Source organism: Trematomus bernacchii, unplaced genomic scaffold (assembly GCF_902827165.1).
Source record: "Trematomus bernacchii unplaced genomic scaffold, fTreBer1.1, whole genome shotgun sequence".
NCBI classification, from domain to species: domain Eukaryota; kingdom Metazoa; phylum Chordata; class Actinopteri; order Perciformes; family Nototheniidae; genus Trematomus; species Trematomus bernacchii.
In genome coordinates, this window is record NW_022988098.1 from 4447899 (window position 1) to 4467342 (window position 19444).

The window sequence follows — 19444 nt, forward strand, 5'->3', positions numbered from 1 at the left end:
GTCGACGCTAAGCAAATAGGAGAAGACTACAGATGATAAATACGTGACACAAACAGGAAGTCGCTCTCTTTTTCCAGCCGTCCATCACAGAGACTGGAGGGAGCACACTCGGGCCTGAGTCACTCATTGCAAATTCATTGTATCATTGTACCATTGTTTTATTAAACGCTCTTTTCAACTAATCCTAAAATCAGATCGTAGAAAACCCAACAATATTTTTATATATATTTGTATTTTTGTATTCCAGATTGTGGGAAACGGCATTTCGATCTCTCAATAAAGTTGACTTTGACTTGACTGTGATGTTCTGTGTCCCTCCTCACCTGGTTCTCGTGGCAGGGCCCCTGGCAGTACTCCGTCAGGCTCTCCACCGTCTGGTTGATGAGTCCTACGTTCTTCTCGTTGATATAAAGTCCCAGCAGCCCCAGCCCCCCTGTGGTGCTCCCACAGATACAGTCCAGGAACTGAAGAGTCTCACACACCAGGTTATAGTTGTTCTTGTTGTTCTGGTTGCGCAGAAAGTTCTGGAAGTGGATGGAGAAAGAGTATACCGTAATTAGGCATATCCCTTTTCTCAGATAACCATGTTAGTGCTTTTGATTTGGGATGAGTCATCCTCCAAGCTTAGGGAATTTAAAACATTTCTTCCAGACATTTTGACTTAATATATTATATATAATATATAAAATGTCATGGAGCTCATTATAATGCATGTAAGACCAGGAGGGTTATTTTACCCTCGTTACCGTTACAATTACTATATACCTGTACAAAAATGTAATCAGTAACCCAATCTAAGTATAAAAGTATATATAATAATAAAAGAGTAATATGATTAATTTCCATTTCATTTCGATAAGCTCAATACCAAACGCAATGCAAATAAATAAAGAAAAAATGTCAATAAGATGTTTTTTTTTACGTGTATTTTTATATGTATTATGTAAGACAACAAAACAATGTGAGTTTAGTGTTTTAGTTTAAAATATGAATTCAAAGCAAACAGTATTTTGGTTTTAATAAATCAGGTGACCACCTACTGCATGAGAAAATACATTTTAAATAAAGCAGAATGAAAGTAGTCTTAATGAAAACCAAAAAGGAAAATCAGGCAGTACGTCTACCTGTAAAACATATTTTTTGATGCATTGTAATCCTGCAAGTAATCCCCGTTTTTGAAAGAAAAGTTTATTCTTACTTTAACTGTTAAGGATTACAGTTACTTTTTTTGTATCCTGCTTACGTATTCCAGTTACATTTAACCCGTTACTCCCCCAAGTGTAAGACATTACAGCAGCTAAAATATTACTCCATGTCTTTGCAAGCAACAGAAACATTTCAGTGAATTGATCATATGTGCTGCATTGCTGGCAGGAAACCAATATCTTACACCCACGCTGGGTCAGAAATGGACGAGACAGAGCGGCTCGGCACGGCGCTGACTATCATTAAACCCTGCCCGGGTGAGAAGTGCAAACTGAATCAGTGCAAGAAGGAAGTCTCCTGTCTGGGTCTGCCGGAGCTACAGCCATTACTTCACAACAACACACTCCTCATAGCGAAACCAGACCAAGACGTACCAGATATGGAAACAGCTGCATCAGGAAGTTCTGCAAATGGTGCCTTATTTTCTGACACGGTTTCGTTTCTGTATAACCGAGTGTGGTGATTCAGAACACAGGTCAGGAAATGTCATGGGGCGGCGGGGGTTTAGGCAAAACAAACAGAAACAAAACAACAAACGGGTCGTTGCGATGGCCCACCTGCAGGTCTCTGTTGTGGTTCTCGCAGAGCAGCTGCATGAGGCGCAGGATGGGCTGCATGATGGTGATGATGACGCTCATCTCTCCCTCCTCCTGGCTCTTGTCGGCCGGCGGGACGGGGGTGCCGTCGGCGGCCGCTTGGTTCTCTTCGGCTTCGGCCTCGCGGCGGTACGTGGTGAAGGCCTTCTTGGTGACGACGGTGGCCTCCACCAGCTGCTCCTTCACCTCCTCTGTCACCACGGCAACCACCGGCACGTCTTTGACTAACCGCAGACAGAGGAGAGTCAAACACAGACCATTGGAGATGAGACACAAAACCCCTTGTGGGCCCCACCGCCTCTATTACTGTACATAGGAGCAAGACACATGTGAACTTAAGTGTTATTGGGGCAGTTGTTGTTGTGGTTTTGTGTGTCTTTGTAGTTGTTTGTGTCTCTTTTTTAGTTAAGTGTCTATTTGTAGTTGTGTTACGTCTAATTTGAGTTGAGTTTGTGGTCATTTTGTGTCACTTTGTGATCGTTTATCCTCTTTTCATGTTGTGTCCCTCACACTTAGAGCTCCTAGGCCTGTGCCCTATGGACCCTTTCAGTATTTGAAATTGAAAAGACACAAATGTCTGTACAGAGTCATTACATTTTTTCTACGCTTTTTTTCATAGGAAATGTGACCTAGATTTATTTATATGAATGATTCATTTGCCAACATTTCAGACGAATAGGGCTCTATGACATGTTACTGTAAGAGGTTTATAAAATATATGTCTAAAGACACACACAGAAGACGACAGAGGTTTATTTTCAAGTGTGATGATTTCATGTGACCCTTTGGAATACGATCTCCCATTTCCAGTCGGTGGTAATCTCCTGACCTCTCACCTTTATTGCGTGATGGCGTGTCTTTGTCTGGCGGCTCCTCTTCCTTCTTCTTGCTGCCGAGGTCGCTGGTGTTGACCGACACCGTGGCTTTGATCTCCTGCTGCGCCAGCTTCATGCGCTCATAAAACACCTTGAAGAATTTTTCTGACTTATTGTCCCCCGTTAAACGTTGGAAGAAAGATTTCTGGAGAAGAATAAGAAAGTAGAGCATGTGAGATGTTCATTTTACTCCAATTACTCCACCTTTTTTGTCTTGCACTAGAGATACTAGTACTCAACTCTTTTTGATCCCTTATTCATAAAAAAAAAAAAAAAAACTAATGTTATGTCAAAATGCTAATTCAAGTTGGATACCAGCATTTCTTTTATTCTCCTTAATCAAAGAGCAAGGTCTTGAAGATCAAAGGGCATTTTTTATTAAATAACTGCCACTTCTTATCATTGTGTCTTGTAAGGTTTCTACACCGTGTTGACAGCCAGAGGTTCAGTTAGAGGCAGTTACATAAGCCTCCGCTCACCGTAAAAACCTTCTGAAAAGGCCGCCCTGGGCTCACCTGATTTTTGGGATATTGACATGCAGCCAAACTCAAATACATGCACCGACAAAGACAGAACTACACACCCTGCAGAGGACACACTACTGTAAATGCACAGAAACAAAGTGCCAATGCGACGCAGCTGAATAAACGTCTTGATATGATTTGCCTAATTTCCGTTGCAGTAAAATGTTATGTGGTTGCACTACAATACACATTTCTGCTTTTATGGGTTTTTGGACTATGCAACAATTCAGCATGAGTAAGATGCTTGCTGAATTACACAAATGGCAATCTTGTCAGTAAGCCTCATGTGCATGGAGCTGTTGTTTTTCTGCAACAGGCTCATATGTTCTGTTCCATTTTCCCTCTCCACAATCCCTCCTTACATAAGACCTGTAATCAGCCGAGTGGTTACAGTGAGGGCACACAGCGCCACAGCTATAAACGCTGTTACATCAGCCTGTGCACAGCCGAGGAGAGAGTGAGAGGAGAAGGGAGAAAGGAAAACCCTACCCTGCTTTTCAGCGCCAGAACAGAATGAAAGGAGTGTGTGGTGTGGGAGCGAGGAGGGAGGGATGGTCCCAAAATGGCAGGAGAGGTGTGTGTGTGTGTGTGTGTGTGTGTGTGTGTGTGTGTGTGTGTGTGTGTGTGTGTGTGTGTGTGTGTGTGTGTGTGTGTGTGTGTGTGTGTGTAGGGGGGTTTGATGCAAGCAGGAGATATCACAAACATAGATTCTGGGGCTGTGTTGAAAGCATGTTACATAAGATATCCAGGTTTAGCTGAACTCAGATACGTTTCTAAAAGAGAGAAAAGACCTGCATGAGGAATGACTTTAGCTGCATAGAAATGATTTGATACCGTAACAACCTATTTAGTGAGAATCTGCAGATCAAATCACCTGACAGGTCCCAAGGGTTGCAGTGCACTTAATGCATTAGGCAAATCCGAGTTGTTTTCCTTCTCTTTGTTATGCAACAGTTTCTTCCCGCTTGTCTTGCAAGCTGTTAACATCGTGTTGTTGACAAGATAGGCTCATTCGCTGATAGTGATCTGATTAAGAGACAGCAGTGGACTTATGCAACCGGGCTGACTTCTGCAGACAACAGACTACTGCAACTCCCTCCTGGCTGGTCTACCTGCATGTGCCATCCGACCTCTGCAGCTCATCCAGAATGCAGCGGCTCGTCTGGTCTTCAACCTTCCTAAATTCTCCCACACCACACCGCTCCTCCGCTCCCTTCACTGGCTTCCAGTAACTGCTAGAATCCACTTCAAGACACTGGTACTAGCGTGAATGGATCTGGCCCTTCCTACATCCAGGACATGGTTAAACCATACACCCCAGCACGTGCACTCCGCTCTGCATCGGCCAAACGGCTCGCTGCACCCTCACTGCGAGGGGGACCCAAGTTCCCATCAGCAAAAACACGTCGGTTTGCAATCCTGGCTCCAAAATGGTGGAATGAGCTCCCCATTGACATCAGGACAGCAGAAAGCTTACACATCTTCCGGCGCAGACTAAAAACTCACCTCTTTCGACTCCACTTCGAGCAATAAAAGTACTAACAAAGTACTTATATACTATCAAAGCACTTATATACTAACAAAGGACTGGCTTATCTAAAGCCTGTTGAGTAGCACTTGAAATGTTTTGGCTCTATGAAACCTGATGTACTTATATGATTCTGTTTTCTTCAAGTTTGTATCTTCTTGGTCGAATGCACTTATTGTAAGTCGCTTTGGATAAAAGCGTCAGCTAAATGTAATGTAATGTAATAATGTAATGTAACAGCTCCAGGACAGCAGCTTTACAAGGTTACCGTATTAAATAAAACTCATGACTGCGGCCGTAAAAACTCAATTTCTTTACTGATCGCAATCATCTCGTCAATACTTCTCTGTTATATATGCACAGAAACAGCATGCAACTGTTGCCCCGTGCTTTGCTACCAGTCAGTTTTTGATATTGGAAGTGATCTGGTATCTATTGGTAGTCTGAGAAGTATTGATCAATCATGTTGAATTTAGCTAAAACATAAGCACAAAATAGATGGAACAAAAATGCCCAAATGCAAATTCTGATACCGTCGGCCATCAACTGATGATAATGTTCTTATTAGCCTTAAAAGTTTAATGTAAATGTAATTTCTTAAAGCAAGGTACTGAAAGAAATGAGTACCAGTGGGACGGGAAGATGCACTTTCCTACACAAGGAAACCTGTTTCATCTTTGATAACAACCTGTTTGAGCAATCCAATTTACCCTTAACTTCTCCCCATTGAGTCATTCTGCAAAGGAAATGGTCAGTAAGCCAATCAGCCGCAGCTCTCGCCCTGAGACAGCTTAGCCTTGTACATGTCTCACTACAGAGTCATTAAGCCTCCTGGGAGCTGTGCTGATCCTGTCAGTCATGTTCGGCACATTATGTTGACGTCTCCTTTTCTACAGATTCAACATGGTGGCCTCCTTCCTGATTATTCTGCTTTCCTCCTGTTTTTATTCCCCTCTCCCTGGCTGTCAGCTGCCAAACCGCTCCTGGCATCAACACGTGCCGCTTACGTAAGGCCTGTTTACACCAGCAGCTCCCTCTTTTCTATTTTTTTATCCGTCTCCCCCTCTCGCCTTTCTAGCCTGACACCTTGGTGAGTGACAAAGCCATCTCTGTGCTCATTGGAGGGCTTTCAATGGCACACTCTGCCACCAGCGGTAACCACGGAGATTCAGTCAGACAGAGAGGTTTAAATGAAAGTGAAATGCACGAGTGAGTGTGTGTTCACAAGATAATCTGCAGGCAACGAGCCAAGAAACGTCAAATGAGTTCAGCAACAACAACAAGAGTGTAAATTCACTGATGCCACTAAAAGGCTGCACTTTTGAAGGGGATTGAAGTCATTAAACTTCTAAAAACTTTTTTAAAAGAATACCCTGCCCACTTTGTAGTTAGAAGAGTGCTGGTTAGCAGAGATGGGAGAAGTACATAGACTTGTACTTCAGTAAAAGTAGAAGTACCAGAGTGTAGGAATACTCTGTTACAAGTAAAAGTACTGTATTCAAAATGTTACTCAAGTATAACAGTATTAGCATCAAATTATACTTAAAGTAACACAAGTAAAAGTACTATTTATGCACATTGGCCCAATATAAATTACATGTTTATATTACAATGATTGATCATTAAAGTGTTATCCAAGCTAGTAAAGGTGCAGCTAGTTTGAATGACTGTGTATACTGCAGGGTAGCTTGTAAATGTTACTCAAGGTGAAATTAAAGTATTTTTTAAGTGTTGATTATATTTCACATCATCAATTTATATTTGCAAATCAACTAAAGGTAGCCTATTAAATAAATGTAGTTGAGTAAAAGTACATGATTTACCACTGAGTAAGTATCAAACTCAAATAAAAAAAATAAAAAAAATACTCAAGTAAAGTACAAGTCCCTCAAAAATTGCACTTAAGTTCAGTACTTGAGTAAATGTAATTAGTTTCTTTACACCACTAATGGTAAGTTGATGACACTGATGCCTGGAAACCCACTTTGCAGGAGCTTTTTAAAGCTTTCCAAGTAGAAGCAGTAAAGTGAACATGAACCGTGCAGAGGTAGGTGTGGTGGAGGGGGGGGGGGGGGGGGGGGGGGTAAATCACAGGCTGAGGGTATCAGGCGTGCCACAACAAGCCCGGTGAGTCAGAGCGGTGGCACCTGTTTGGTCCTGTGACAGCTCAGGATCATCAAGACAGTGGAGATGGATGGTGGGCTGGGAGGTGCGGATCTACCCTTTTTTTTCTTTCTCTCTTACATAAACACACACAAACACACACTCTCTCAAAGGGGGCTGTTTTTGGAACAAGCTCTGTAGTTTCTAAAAATATCCAGGAGTGTGTACGTGTCGGTGTGTGTGCTAATGGAGTGCACAGATGAGTATGCAACAGAGTAGTTTTAGGGCTATGATACAGTCTGAGGGCCTGGTGTCTGCTTGAGTTTCACTATAAGTGTCAGAGTGTGCTGCTTATCGCTGAACAACAACCTGCAGGGTGTGAGCCGACGTGTTAGACAACATGAAGGCTTGTCTATGATGATAGATGCAGGCGTGGTTTATATATGATTAAAACAGGTACAGTAGGTCATTAATCATATATGATAAAGATTAGCATATTTGCATCATTGTATAACTTCCTTGTCAGATTTCTTTGTAAGAATTGTTGTTGTGTTAAAACCCTGATACCAAGTCTTGTGTTTCTATGTTACGTATTAAGAAAAGGAGCTTCACCTAAAACATGCAATGAGCTAGGACATGCTAAGTGAATAGAATAATACATTTTTTCAGTGTATGGGCAGATGCTTAGATGATGAAATAAAAAAGCCTAAGTTAAAACCAAGTATTTCATTAACTACAATTATTTTTGACCCACTTGTGAATTAGTATTCAGGTAGGCTAAAATAAGGAAAGGGCTAGCAGCACCCAATAATGCAGTAACTTCACTAATAATGTAATACAATGTCCTGACTGATGATTTTAGTTTAATGCATATTTTTCTGATAATCATAGACTGTAAATAGGAAGTGGACTTAGTAACCCTGCAGCCCCCTAATGGTTTGTGCACTAGGGTTTCTATGGCATCTAATTGTAGTCTGGCCGTCGCCATCTTGGCTTTTTGACACAAAGAAGGAACAACAAGAGGGTGGAGTTCAGTACAATCACACTTCTATGAACTTAAAATGAACTCCTGTGAAATGGATAAAGTCCTAAGGCAAAAACAGTGTGCTTTTGACTTGTCAATCACAGGGTAGCCCCGCCTTAAAATATATCCTTGTTGTCTATTTTAGTCTAAATTGGACTATAATGCACCAAATACTATATTTATGCTAACTGCATTTCATTGTCTCAGTACTTGTACGCTGTGCAATGACAATAAAGATGAATCTTATCTAATCTAAATGTGAGGAAAACTTGCGATTGAGACCATAAACTCATTCGGAAAAAGATTGACTAGCTATCTAGGCCATGTTTGCAAAAATGAAATTACTGTCAAATAATAATCTTTCAGGAGGCATGGCACTAACAGTATTATTAATGTGGTATACTTTCACACTTTCTGAGAAGCGTTATCCATCGCAATATGACATCGCCAGTATAAAACCCCCCAGAAATTAATGTTATTATGCTATCAGTGATTGCATTTTTTTACATTATTGGTCAAGTAATTCCATTATTTAGTTTTATTACATTTTCGATCAGGTCGAGTGTACATTTTATCACGTTTTCAGGAAGTATCTATTTATTTTGGCAGGCTGATAAACATGTCTGTGGAGGGAATTAGTGGTGGCCTGTTTAGTGTGTTTCCCTCAAACATCATGTAGGGGGAAAGCCAGGTAACAGTGTGTATCCTTACCCGTCCCTTTATGTATTCACTAACACAGTTACCGCCATATCAGGTCCAACTCCGTAGAGCTCTGGATAAATTTATCTTAAAGCTACCCAACTGCTCTATCTTTCTCTCCTCCGCTCAATTTTCCAAGAAATGTTGTCGGCTTGGCTACGACCCTGGATAACCTCAAAAACAAATAAACAAGTCTGCTTACAGAAACCTGTGAGCTTGTTTTTGTCCTGCTTTCATTAAGACAACAAGAAACCTTCTGTCCCAAAAAGGGGGCAAGGCGGCCTGTCGTTATGTAACACAGGGAAATATGGTGCATCTGCTGATATGTTGTAAATTCACTCTGGACCATGATTGTTCAACAAAGCTCACTTGTCCCTGCGCCATGCCGAAAGAAGGAGAAAAACACCTTACTTGAATCCTGAAACAAGAAGCTTCTTTATAGCCGTGTTTCTTTCAAGCCGATAAACTGATGCAGCGTCCTCATCAAGTGCACTTTGAGGTTATTTTCAACAAGCACAGGTAAAGTTGAAAAACGTTTTACCTGTGCTGTTAGAAGTTGAGATATGTATTGCCATTTCTCTGTCTATTTGCAAATAACAAGGTGCTTTTTACCAAGAAAGCCAAAGACTGCAGGTTTTATTCCCCAGTGTACTGCAAACCAGGCCCAGGTTGACCCCTGTTGAGCATCTTTTGTCATTTAAATATGTATTTTTTTTAAATGTATGTAATAACTGGGTGTATTTAGCTATGTTTTATTTCCTGTACACACACAAAATGTTGGACTTTTGTTCACCCTGAAGTTATTTTTAAATGTTTTTCCATTTTACCTTTGAGGTTTTTGCTCGTGCATTAAAAGTGTTTAATGACAGAGGGTGTTATACAGTATTCTGTATAGTCCGTAAAACGCCCTTAGACAAATGTATAATTTGTGATATTGGGCTTTATAAATACAATTTGATTTAATAGTTTTGACTAACAAATGACACTACGGATAAAAACTGATTAGCCCCCAAGCTAGCAACAACAACAACAAGCTTTTTGAACATCAAAGCATGTAAACATGTCACAGTAGAGGCACTACATACAAATATGAACCTTAAAAATCAGCATAATAGGGCCCCTTTAAGGTGAACTGACTTTGAATGTGTTCCAGCTATTTGAAGGTAAAAAGTGAACACCCACCGAACAACTGACAGGGTCGCCAGGCTTTACAGCTTTACTGGAGGATAACCTGAATTGAAACATGATAACATTTGCTCCAAGAAGACAAAGAGCTTTGCAAATATTAGGCTGGGGGGCACAAAACAAAACAAAACAAAACAGTTCCACGCCCAGTTCAAAGTGCACGCCCCAGGCTACTCTCAGCAGTGGACACTGACCATCTGACCTAAAAGAAAGGTCCGTTGCAACAACAAATGAAGTCGATAAGTCACCTGAGATGATCTGTCCTAAGGGAGGCCACAGGGAGAGACTTCTCCTCAGATAGCACTACTGAAATATATTGGAACTCTCTGGAGGCCTGTGGGGATTTACGCCTTTTATTGCCATCTTTTAACCAGCGAAGCATGGTGTTGACAGTCTGAATGTTTGAAGGCCTCGGGCTCTGGCCTCCGTTAACCCCGGCAGAGAGGCCGGGAGCAGCTTACATAACAGGAGTCAGGCGAGTACGAGAGAGAGACAATTAACTAATGACGTGTTTCAGTAAATCACACTTTGAGGTAATTATGCTCACACAAACAACAGACTGTAAAATGCTGCCAAACAACAAGTTTAACCGTGCAGTTATTAAAAGCACTTTTTTTTTATTTAGAAAGAAATCTTCATCATGATCAGTTAGCTTAACTGCTAGTTATGGATTTAAGCACCTGAAAATAGTGCACCCGTTTCTATTAATCAAAAATGAGTGACAATCAGAATCGGAATAGATCAGAGGACTCAGACATATTCCCACCCTAAATAACAACACTATCCAAATAGGGGAGTATTATGCAACAAGACGGTTTAAGCAACACAACACAAAAGTGCACACACACACAAACCACAAAACCAGACTCCACTGAAAGACGGCTTCCAAGCAGCTCGCATTGGTCACAAATACGTGCATGCACGTTTTCTAGTATGTAGACACACGAGCCCGCATGCACATTTGTCTGCAAAGCTGAAGTAATGCAGTTGCAAACACAGCGGCTCTCTACCTGTCGCTGGGAGGTCTGCAAAGAGTTGCCTTGGCAACCCCTGTCTGGCTGTGGGGAGGCGATGTCGCATTTTGTCCGCACAGATTTGACCTCGGAGAGACTACGGTTCCTCTTCCTCTCTGACTTCCCTTTCTCCTCCACATGGCCTTAACTGACTTTTACGCCAAAACTTAAAGTGTTAATAAGTGCAAAACATTGAGATGCTATCTGCAACCGATTGTGAAACCCTAACACTAACCACAACGTTAGTTTTTTAAATGTACCCATTGCTGTACTGTCAACAGAGTACTTTCCTTTTTCCTACTCCAAGTCCTCCTTGGCCACTTATTTTTTCTGCCTTTGGTGGTGGAGCTCCAGGGGAATAACTTAAATTCTTTGCAGCACAGCTTTGAACCCTTGAGATAAAATCTTCCTGTTGAGATTCTGCTCATGCCTCTGTAAAGAAAAAGCTGTCAGGAGTCCCATTTAATTGCAGGCTGGACGTGTGAGTGTTGGACCTCATTAACACTTTCCTCTGCACCACTTGTGCTTTGAAGTGTTGTAACCAGTGACCAGCACTCACCTGAATGACCGTGTTGCCCCCCTCCAGCAGAGCGATGGCCAATAGGATGCTCTCCTGGAAGATGCGGTCGCTGGTGGCGTTCATGATGAGGTCGATGACCAGGTCAGAAGCCCCTTCTTTGTCCAGGTGGCACTGGACCTCGGCCAGACTCAGCTCCCCTCGACCTCCCACCCCGGAGCTGACAACTGTGGACGCAGAAGTGAATTATCATCAATATTAAAATGCTGATGTATTCAGATTTCAGTCAGGTTACATAATAGAAGATAGGTCACAATTCATTATCATATTTGAATACTTAATGCATCTATGAGTTTGACCATTTTGATCATACTGCAGGCTTTATGCATTTTAATGGATGTGTTGTGACAAGATGAAAAATTATGTCATTATAGTTATAGCCTACTAAAACTATGAAAAAACGCTAAAGATAACACCTAGTTCAGCTAAAAAGGAAAAGTAAGATATTGAATGTGCACTAGTATCAGTTAGTAAGAAAGCCAAATGAATTACGCCCCCCCGCACACTTAAATCAACCAATTATAGGTTACTGGGAAATATTAAGAAAATAAACCACATTTTAAATGTAGAAAATTGTTAAAATTCAATATAGATACATATAACAACTATTAAATCACCACATTTCTATCATTATAGCCACAAAAAAAAAGGAGACGACATATTGCCCAAAAGAGTCTTCAAAGTGATCCTATAATCAACAGTGTGTCCATACTTCTTCTTGGATAAAGACAAATATCTGTAATAAGAGGAGGAAGGCCTGAAGGTAATCAATGCCATCTGCTGATGACTCATCCTTGATTACAGTTCTGCTCAAACAGCTGGTTTGCTAGATAGCATCAAGTTTCCAAGAATCCTGAACAGAAGCACAGCTGACTTCGTATACAAGTTTAATTGAAGAATTGAAATGTTTTATGCCCTAAGCTAAATCCATTTAGTTATGTCAATGGAGCCCTTGCACTGCAAACTTCCAGGAAGGCCTACATAAATATGTCATCAGTACTTCAATAATTATGGCTTTAAAGAAAATAAAAAGGTCCAGAGGTTGTTTAAAGCAGGCTTATACTATATATAAGAAGATGGCGGCGCGTGCGGACGCAGCGGCCCCTCGCTCTCCCGATTGATTGTTGTGCTTTTATGTATGTCTTAATGTGTGCATATGTATAAATGTTGATATACATATATACATATTTTTATATATATTTATAATTTGTAATCGGGATTGTGGGAAACGGTATTTCGATCTTTCTGTCCCGACACACAAACTGAAAGATTGACAATAAATTTGACTGACTATATGTAGCCATATAGGGAAAAAAAAGTGTTTGCAGCATGGAATAAACAACAGGTGTATTTTCTATCCATCCGCCACAAATAACATCTGATGGCACTGCAGCAGCGGTGAGATAACAGCACCCATCAGAGCCGTCTCTGGCTGTGCGAGCCACTGAATCAACAACACATCCCATTCTAGACGGAGCATGGCTCTCTGGTCGCCTGGCAACAACACGGCCCACGTTATGCTGAGCAGAGAGTCAGTATGCTCGGAGGCAGAGCCGAGGTCCAAGGGCTTAAAGGAGTACAAGGCCATGGCTGTGAATAAGATCTCTTTTTTTTTTTCCTTTTCGCTCTCAAGCCTTAGAGATGAACGATGACTCATGGCTGTGATGAGACTCGTCGGCATGAATAAATGTCAGTTAGGAACAATCTATTCGATTTGTGAATGTCAGTCTTGATTGAGGAAAGATTGAGCAAAGTATGGATGGCGAGACGGCTTTTTTTTTTTTCTTTCTTCACAACATATCTATGGTCTTTAAATGTGTTGCTGTGAACCCGATGCACACATGCCCATGATTGCCCAAGACTGCAGATTAACGATATGTGATCCAGGTGGGCGACCGTGTGAAAGCCAACTTTAGTCAAGTGTTACCCAGCGGAAATTGCGCCTGTCGATATGACTATGCAATCTGTGACAAACATTTCCTACGTGATAAGACCTTCCACATAATCTGACAACACTTTCCTGTGAAATGTATTGAATGATTTGACATTATTTTAACTCACTACATTCACAACAGGGACCGATTTTCTCACAAAGAAATAAGTAGAACTTTTGGAGTACATTTTTTTCATTTCCATTATGCTAATTCTCAGGCTTTATTATGTTGTGCCCCTCCTGGGACATGTCTCCTTGCTTTAATGTTCAAAAAGGTCTTTCTTTTTCTCATACTGCCTCTGCTGCAGCACCTCTTTTCACCCTCTGTCTGAAACCAGAGCCCAGTCTGCTCTGATTGGTTAGCTGGCCGGCTCTGTTGTGATTGGTCAACCACTCAGAGATGTCCCACCCCTCAGCCTATCATGTACAATGTGTTGCAGCGCTAGTGGTACATAGTGATGTTACCAGAGGTGTGGACTCGAGTCACATGACTTGGACTCGATTCAGACTCGAGTCACCAATTTGATGACTTTGGACTCGACTTGACAAAATCACAAAACACTTGCGACTCGACTTGGACACCAATGACTCGGGACTTGACTTCGACTTGAGCCTTCTGACTTGAGGTGACTTGATAATTTAATTCAGAGGTCTCCAACACGCCGATCGCGAGATGCCGCTAGAAGAGCAGAATCTCCAGCCGCTGCAACTCTTGCTGAGAATCCTTGCAGGCAGGGGCGGGTCTTTATTTAGCTGGGCCACCATGCGGCCAATCATATGTGAGGACACACTAGGATCATACCATTATGTGAAAGAAGGGTGGGGGGCAGACGCTCCAAAGACAGCAGGTGTAGTGGTACAGGCCAGCTACACAGAGCCACGGGGAGACGGATTTAAATGCAAGCGCGTCGGAAAAAGTCAAGAAATTAGCGAAAACCGAAAAAAGAAGCAGCTTCTGGCTGCATTTCAATGATATTGGAGAAAGCAAAGCTGAGTGCAGGATTTGTAAAATGAAAATAACCTTCAGAGCAGGTTTTTTTTTTGGTAACCACTCAGGATTTATTGTCAGAGGTGGGAGAAGTTCAGATCTTGTACTTGAGTAAAAGTACCAGAGTGTAGGAATACTCGGTTACAATAAAAAGTCCTGCATTCAAAATGTTACAAATAAAAGTACAAAAGTATTAGCATCAAAATACAGTTAAAGTACCACCTGCAGAGGGATCTAGATTCAGGTGTTCTTTTCCCCATAGAGACCGCCTCGCTGCACATTATCCCTTGCATAAAGATAGATTGTGGTTCCCTTATAACATGTTGTACACAGTGGAAATAAACATTCTGGTTACCTCAACATCAGGGATCTTATCAATTAAACTCCTTCTGAATCAAACCGTCACGGTAGCATTACCTTACTGATCCCTCTTACAATAGAAGAAAACACGTTACTTTACCAGCAGAGAGAAAATAGATTATTACAGTATTAATGTGACTAATAAAGAGCAGTTTAATTATTAAGTATTATTCTGTTGATGGGTGTCATTACATTTGGTGAAAAGCACATAATGACTTGTTTAAGACTCGTTTTGTCAAAGTTTAGGACTTGGACTTGACTTGAACTTGCCCATCCTGACTTGAGACTTGACTTGGACTTGAGCACAAAGACTTGAGACTTGACTCGGACTTGAGCGCAAAGACTTGAGACTTGACTCGGACTTGCAAAACAATGACTTGGTCCCACCTCTGGATGTTACTATAGGCGCGTTCACACCGGAGTACTTTTCCCACAATAGTTCATCAGAACTACGATATATTTGCGTTCACACCAAAAAGCCCCAGGAACTAAAGTAGTTCAAATTAGTTCATCTGACCCGCTTTTCAGTCCCTGCTAGAGAGCAGGGACTGTCGTGGGAGAAAATAGTTCATACGTCTGATTGGCTGTGCGGAATGCAAACCACGCCCGGTTGACTCTGAATTTTTTTTTGTAAGCGGCCATTGTATTTGCTCGCTTCGGCCAGCGCACCCGAAGAGATTACTTTTGTGAAAGCAGTTATTATAGCAACACTAAATAAATCATCGGAGCGGTGGAGTGATGAGGATGTGTCGGCGCTTCTGGCGATTTACTCGGAGGACGCGAAGCGCCGCATTCAGAAGCTTCTACTGAATGCAGTTTCCGTGGCTCAGCAAAGTTAGCAGACCTGGCAAAGTCATGTCGGGACGACTACGAAGGTAAAATAAAATACATGCACTGCACTGTTTTAATCTGCACAATACTGGTCTTAGATGTACTTTTATTTGCTCAGTAGATCGAGCTAGCCATGCTAGAACTTGCTATCATAGGTCCAAGCTGGCTAACAACATCTAGCTAGCTAGCTAGCTAGCTATTCTCAGCCGTGCCCGCTATGAACATGTTTTGACTTGTGAATAAGTGTGCAATGTTCTGTAATTTGCTTCACTAACTCATGGCACTAATCGTGTGTTTCAGGCGAGGTGTTTCTCTCTGGATGAGAAACTAGTTTTCCCCTCCGGGATAAAACGATAATATAACGTTAGCAATTAGCATGCTAGCTGGACATAATGCTACCTCTAACAATACATTGTAGTTGCTATAATTTCAAGTCATTTGCAACATTCATTCTACATGTTAATGGTAAAAGCTTAAACAGTTGATTACCTGCATGCCACAAAGACTGATGTTCTAATATATTTGCACATTTATTGATTGTTATAATTGTACTCAGCCATGTTATGTTAGATGTCAATCCACTTACACTGTAACTACTCTGGCCTTAAAAGAAGGTTACACATCTAACTGATGTCCACTAATCCCTATAAAACAAAGTTCAAGCATACATTAAGCACAAAACAATAAATAAGGGCACTTTGATATTTATTTTTTATATTATTTGATCCTATCTTTTTTTTTGTGATCAAATTTTGTATTTATAAAAGAAATGGTACAATCAATAACATAAAATGCAATACATTACAAAAACAGCACAAAACTAAAGAAAGAAACAAAACCCAGTGACGTGACGTCCCTCCCCACCCACCCATCCATCCAGATCACCATCCCCATTAGATAGTTATCCTAATATGCCCTTGAGGTTCACAATGAGCGAAGTCCACATCTCTATTGTTGACTCCTTTGCCCCATGTACCCGGGCTGTCGATATTTCTAGATACGATATGTCTAGATATGTTAGAACCCAGACCTTACGTGAGAGGGAATGGGGAGGCTTCCACCGAGTCGCAACCAATTTTTTTGCTGCTGTAAGCCCGGCTAATAGTGCTCGCCTTTTGGTCAGGGTTAAACCCAGGTTGGACAGGTCGTTTAAGATAAGTGTGACAGGTGAATGAGGCACGTTAGTCTCAAATATCGCCGAAAGGTTAGAGGCAACCATCTCCCAGAATCTGGCCACTGGCGGACATTCCCAGAACATATGTAAATAAGTACCAATAGCCTCTACGTCACAGAGTGCAATTTGGATCAGCAATTATTTTCATTAAACAAAGCTTCCTAGGCGTAAGGTAAACTCTATGAGTACAATTATAATGTATGTGCTGGTGGTCAGGATTCCTAGAAGCTATTAGTATATTGGACCAGACTTCATCCCAATCAAACTCTGGATCCAGATCTGGGATATCGGCCCTCCATATCACATCTAACGCCAGAGGTCTATAAGCGTGTTGTGAAATGAACCAGTAAAGTTTGGAAACAAGGCCACTTGTACCTCTAGTGGAGTGTAGAATGTTATGAAGCGGGTGTGGTGATAGAGGACTTTGCAATGGAATACCGCTAGCCCTTAAAGCCGACCTCAACTGTAAATAAAAGAAAAAGGAGGAACGAGGTAAATCAAATTCTGTACACAGCTCCCGAAACGAACGCAGACCTTCATCTCCATAGACGTTCCCCAGTATATGAACCCCTCTCACTTTCCACTGAGGAAACTGAATGGGATGGCCACCAATCAACAATCTGGCATTGTTAAATAATGGGGAACATGGATTCCATGCATAGGGGCAGCCACATAGTTTCTCTACCGCCCTCCAGACAGACAGCAATTGTGATATAATGGGGCCGAACCTGCAACGACACTGCGCAATAGGAATGTTCGAATACAAGAGATCTTGAAGGGTGTAAGGATGCACTAGACTCTCTTCCAGGGCCCGCCATGACACTGATTCCTCAGACTGGAGCCAGGTTAATAAGGGTCTAAGCGTGAAGGCCCAATAATAGTGTTTAAAATTTGGGAGAGACAAACCCCCGGCCTGTCTGTCCCGCTGCATTGTAGAGAGCTTGATGCGAGGGCGTTTGCCTTGCCATAAAAATGTCGTCACAGCTGTCTGTAGCTTGCTCCAGTACTGAGTTGGTGGAGGAAGAGGTAGCATTGAACTAAAAAAATTAACTCTGGGTAGAATGTTCATCTTGATTATTGATACACGGCTGCGAAGTGAATTAGGCAGAGAAGACCATCTATCCAAATCAGAAATTATTTTATGAAGCGTGTTACCATAGTTATGTTTAACTATTGTCTGAATCGAGGGAAAAACGTCTATCCCCAGGTATGTAAAAGTTTTGACAACTGGGATAGATGGAGGGACAGGGGCATTGATCATTGCCTGGTTAAGGGCATCAAAGCAGATTTCTGCCAATTTATCTTAAACCCAGAAAGCTGACATATCGATCGACAATAGACAGTATTCTTGGGATACATTGTACAGCATTGCCCAAATACAATAGCACATCATCAGCATATAACGAAAGATGATGATGCGTACCATTAATGGAGATTGGGGATAACGTGGGTGACTGACGAATGGTCTGTGCCAGCGGCTCAAGTGACAGCGCAAATAGCAAGGGGCTTAGCGGACAGCCTTGCCTTGATCCTCTCGAGATAGCAAAAGATGGGGAGCATACCTTGCCTGTAAGCACCATAGCTGTTGGGTTTTTATATAGCACCTTGACCATGTCAATAAAAGGGGCGCCAAAGCCCATTGCCCCGAGTACCGACTACAAAAAGGGCCATTCTAGACGGTCGAAGGCCTTCATTGCATCAAGTGAGAGAACTGCAGCTGGGGAAGGTAGATGTTGGGCCCCATCTATGATGTGTAATAGCCTCCTTACATTGTCAGCGGCTAGCCTGGATTTTATAAAGCCTGTCTGATCGCTATGTACTAGATCCGTCATGTGAGACTGAAGGCGCCTAGCCAGCACTTTGGCATAGATCTTTACGTCAGTGTTTAAGAGTGAGAGGGGCCTGTAACTAGTACACTCTGTCGGATCCTTGCCTTTTTTAAGAAGCAAGGATAACAGGGCAGTGTTGACGTCTCTCAAAAATGAACCCTCCTTAATAGAAAATAATATCATCTCTACAAGCAAGGGGCCGAGCAAGGGCCAAAAGGTGAGATAGAATTCGGGTGGAATACCATCTGGGCCTGGCGACCTGCCCTTACGCATGTCCATTACTGCTTTCTCAATTTCGTGGTGTGTGATGGGGGCATTCCGATTTTCAGAGTCGCTGACAGAAAGAGACTCCGTTTGGATATTATTTTAAAAATCATCGCATACAGATTGGACAAAGCCACTCTCCGAACTGTACAGATCCTTGTAGAAAGAAACAAAGGTGGTGTTCACGCTCTTGGGATCGGTTAGAACAGTGCCATCTATAGATTTAACACTGAAAATATCAGCAAAATGTTCATTGGTCCGAAGCCTCAAGGCCAGCAGGTGGCTAGGTCTGGCGGAGTGGAAGTAGTAAGTCTGTCTGGTTCTGTGCATAAGAAATTCTGAACGGCGTCTGAGGAGAGAATTAATTTCTTTTTTGATCAGGTCTTTTTGGAGTGCAACAGAATCGCTGTAATGGTGTTGTAAGTTAGCATCGAGAGCAGCATACTTTAGTTCTAATGCTTCCAATTTAGCTGCACGTTCCTTGTTTCGGGTGGATGCGTACAGAGTGGTGTTGCTTCTAATAAAGCCCTTCGTTGCCTCCCACAAAATTCTCGGGTCAGACACTGACCCCTTGTTGAACCCCAAAAACTCGCGGAGGTTAGTCTCAAACTGAGACTTGTATGTTTCGTCACGCAGCAGTGAGGAGTTAAAACGCCATCTGGGAGCTCTAGTGGGGACAGCCCTAAGTGTAACAGAACAGTAGATGGGTTTGTGATCAGTCCATGTAACTGGTAT

General features: G+C 42.0%; 1 protein-coding gene across 6 annotated transcripts in view; it reads right to left on the reverse strand.

Annotated features, from left to right (window-relative positions):
- itpr1b (inositol 1,4,5-trisphosphate receptor, type 1b) overlaps positions 1-19444 on the reverse strand; it is a 123425-nt gene that overhangs the window by 40778 nt on the left and 63203 nt on the right. For all 6 annotated transcript variants that reach the window (XM_034121615.1, XM_034121614.1, XM_034121610.1 and 3 more), the window contains 4 exons: positions 11313-11497; positions 2639-2822; positions 1764-2026; positions 324-524 (listed from right to left, as the gene is read on the reverse strand). In XM_034121615.1, coding sequence (XP_033977506.1) covers positions 324-524; positions 1764-2026; positions 2639-2822; positions 11313-11497 — 833 coding nt within the window. The remainder of the gene's footprint in view (positions 1-323; positions 525-1763; positions 2027-2638; positions 2823-11312; positions 11498-19444) is intronic.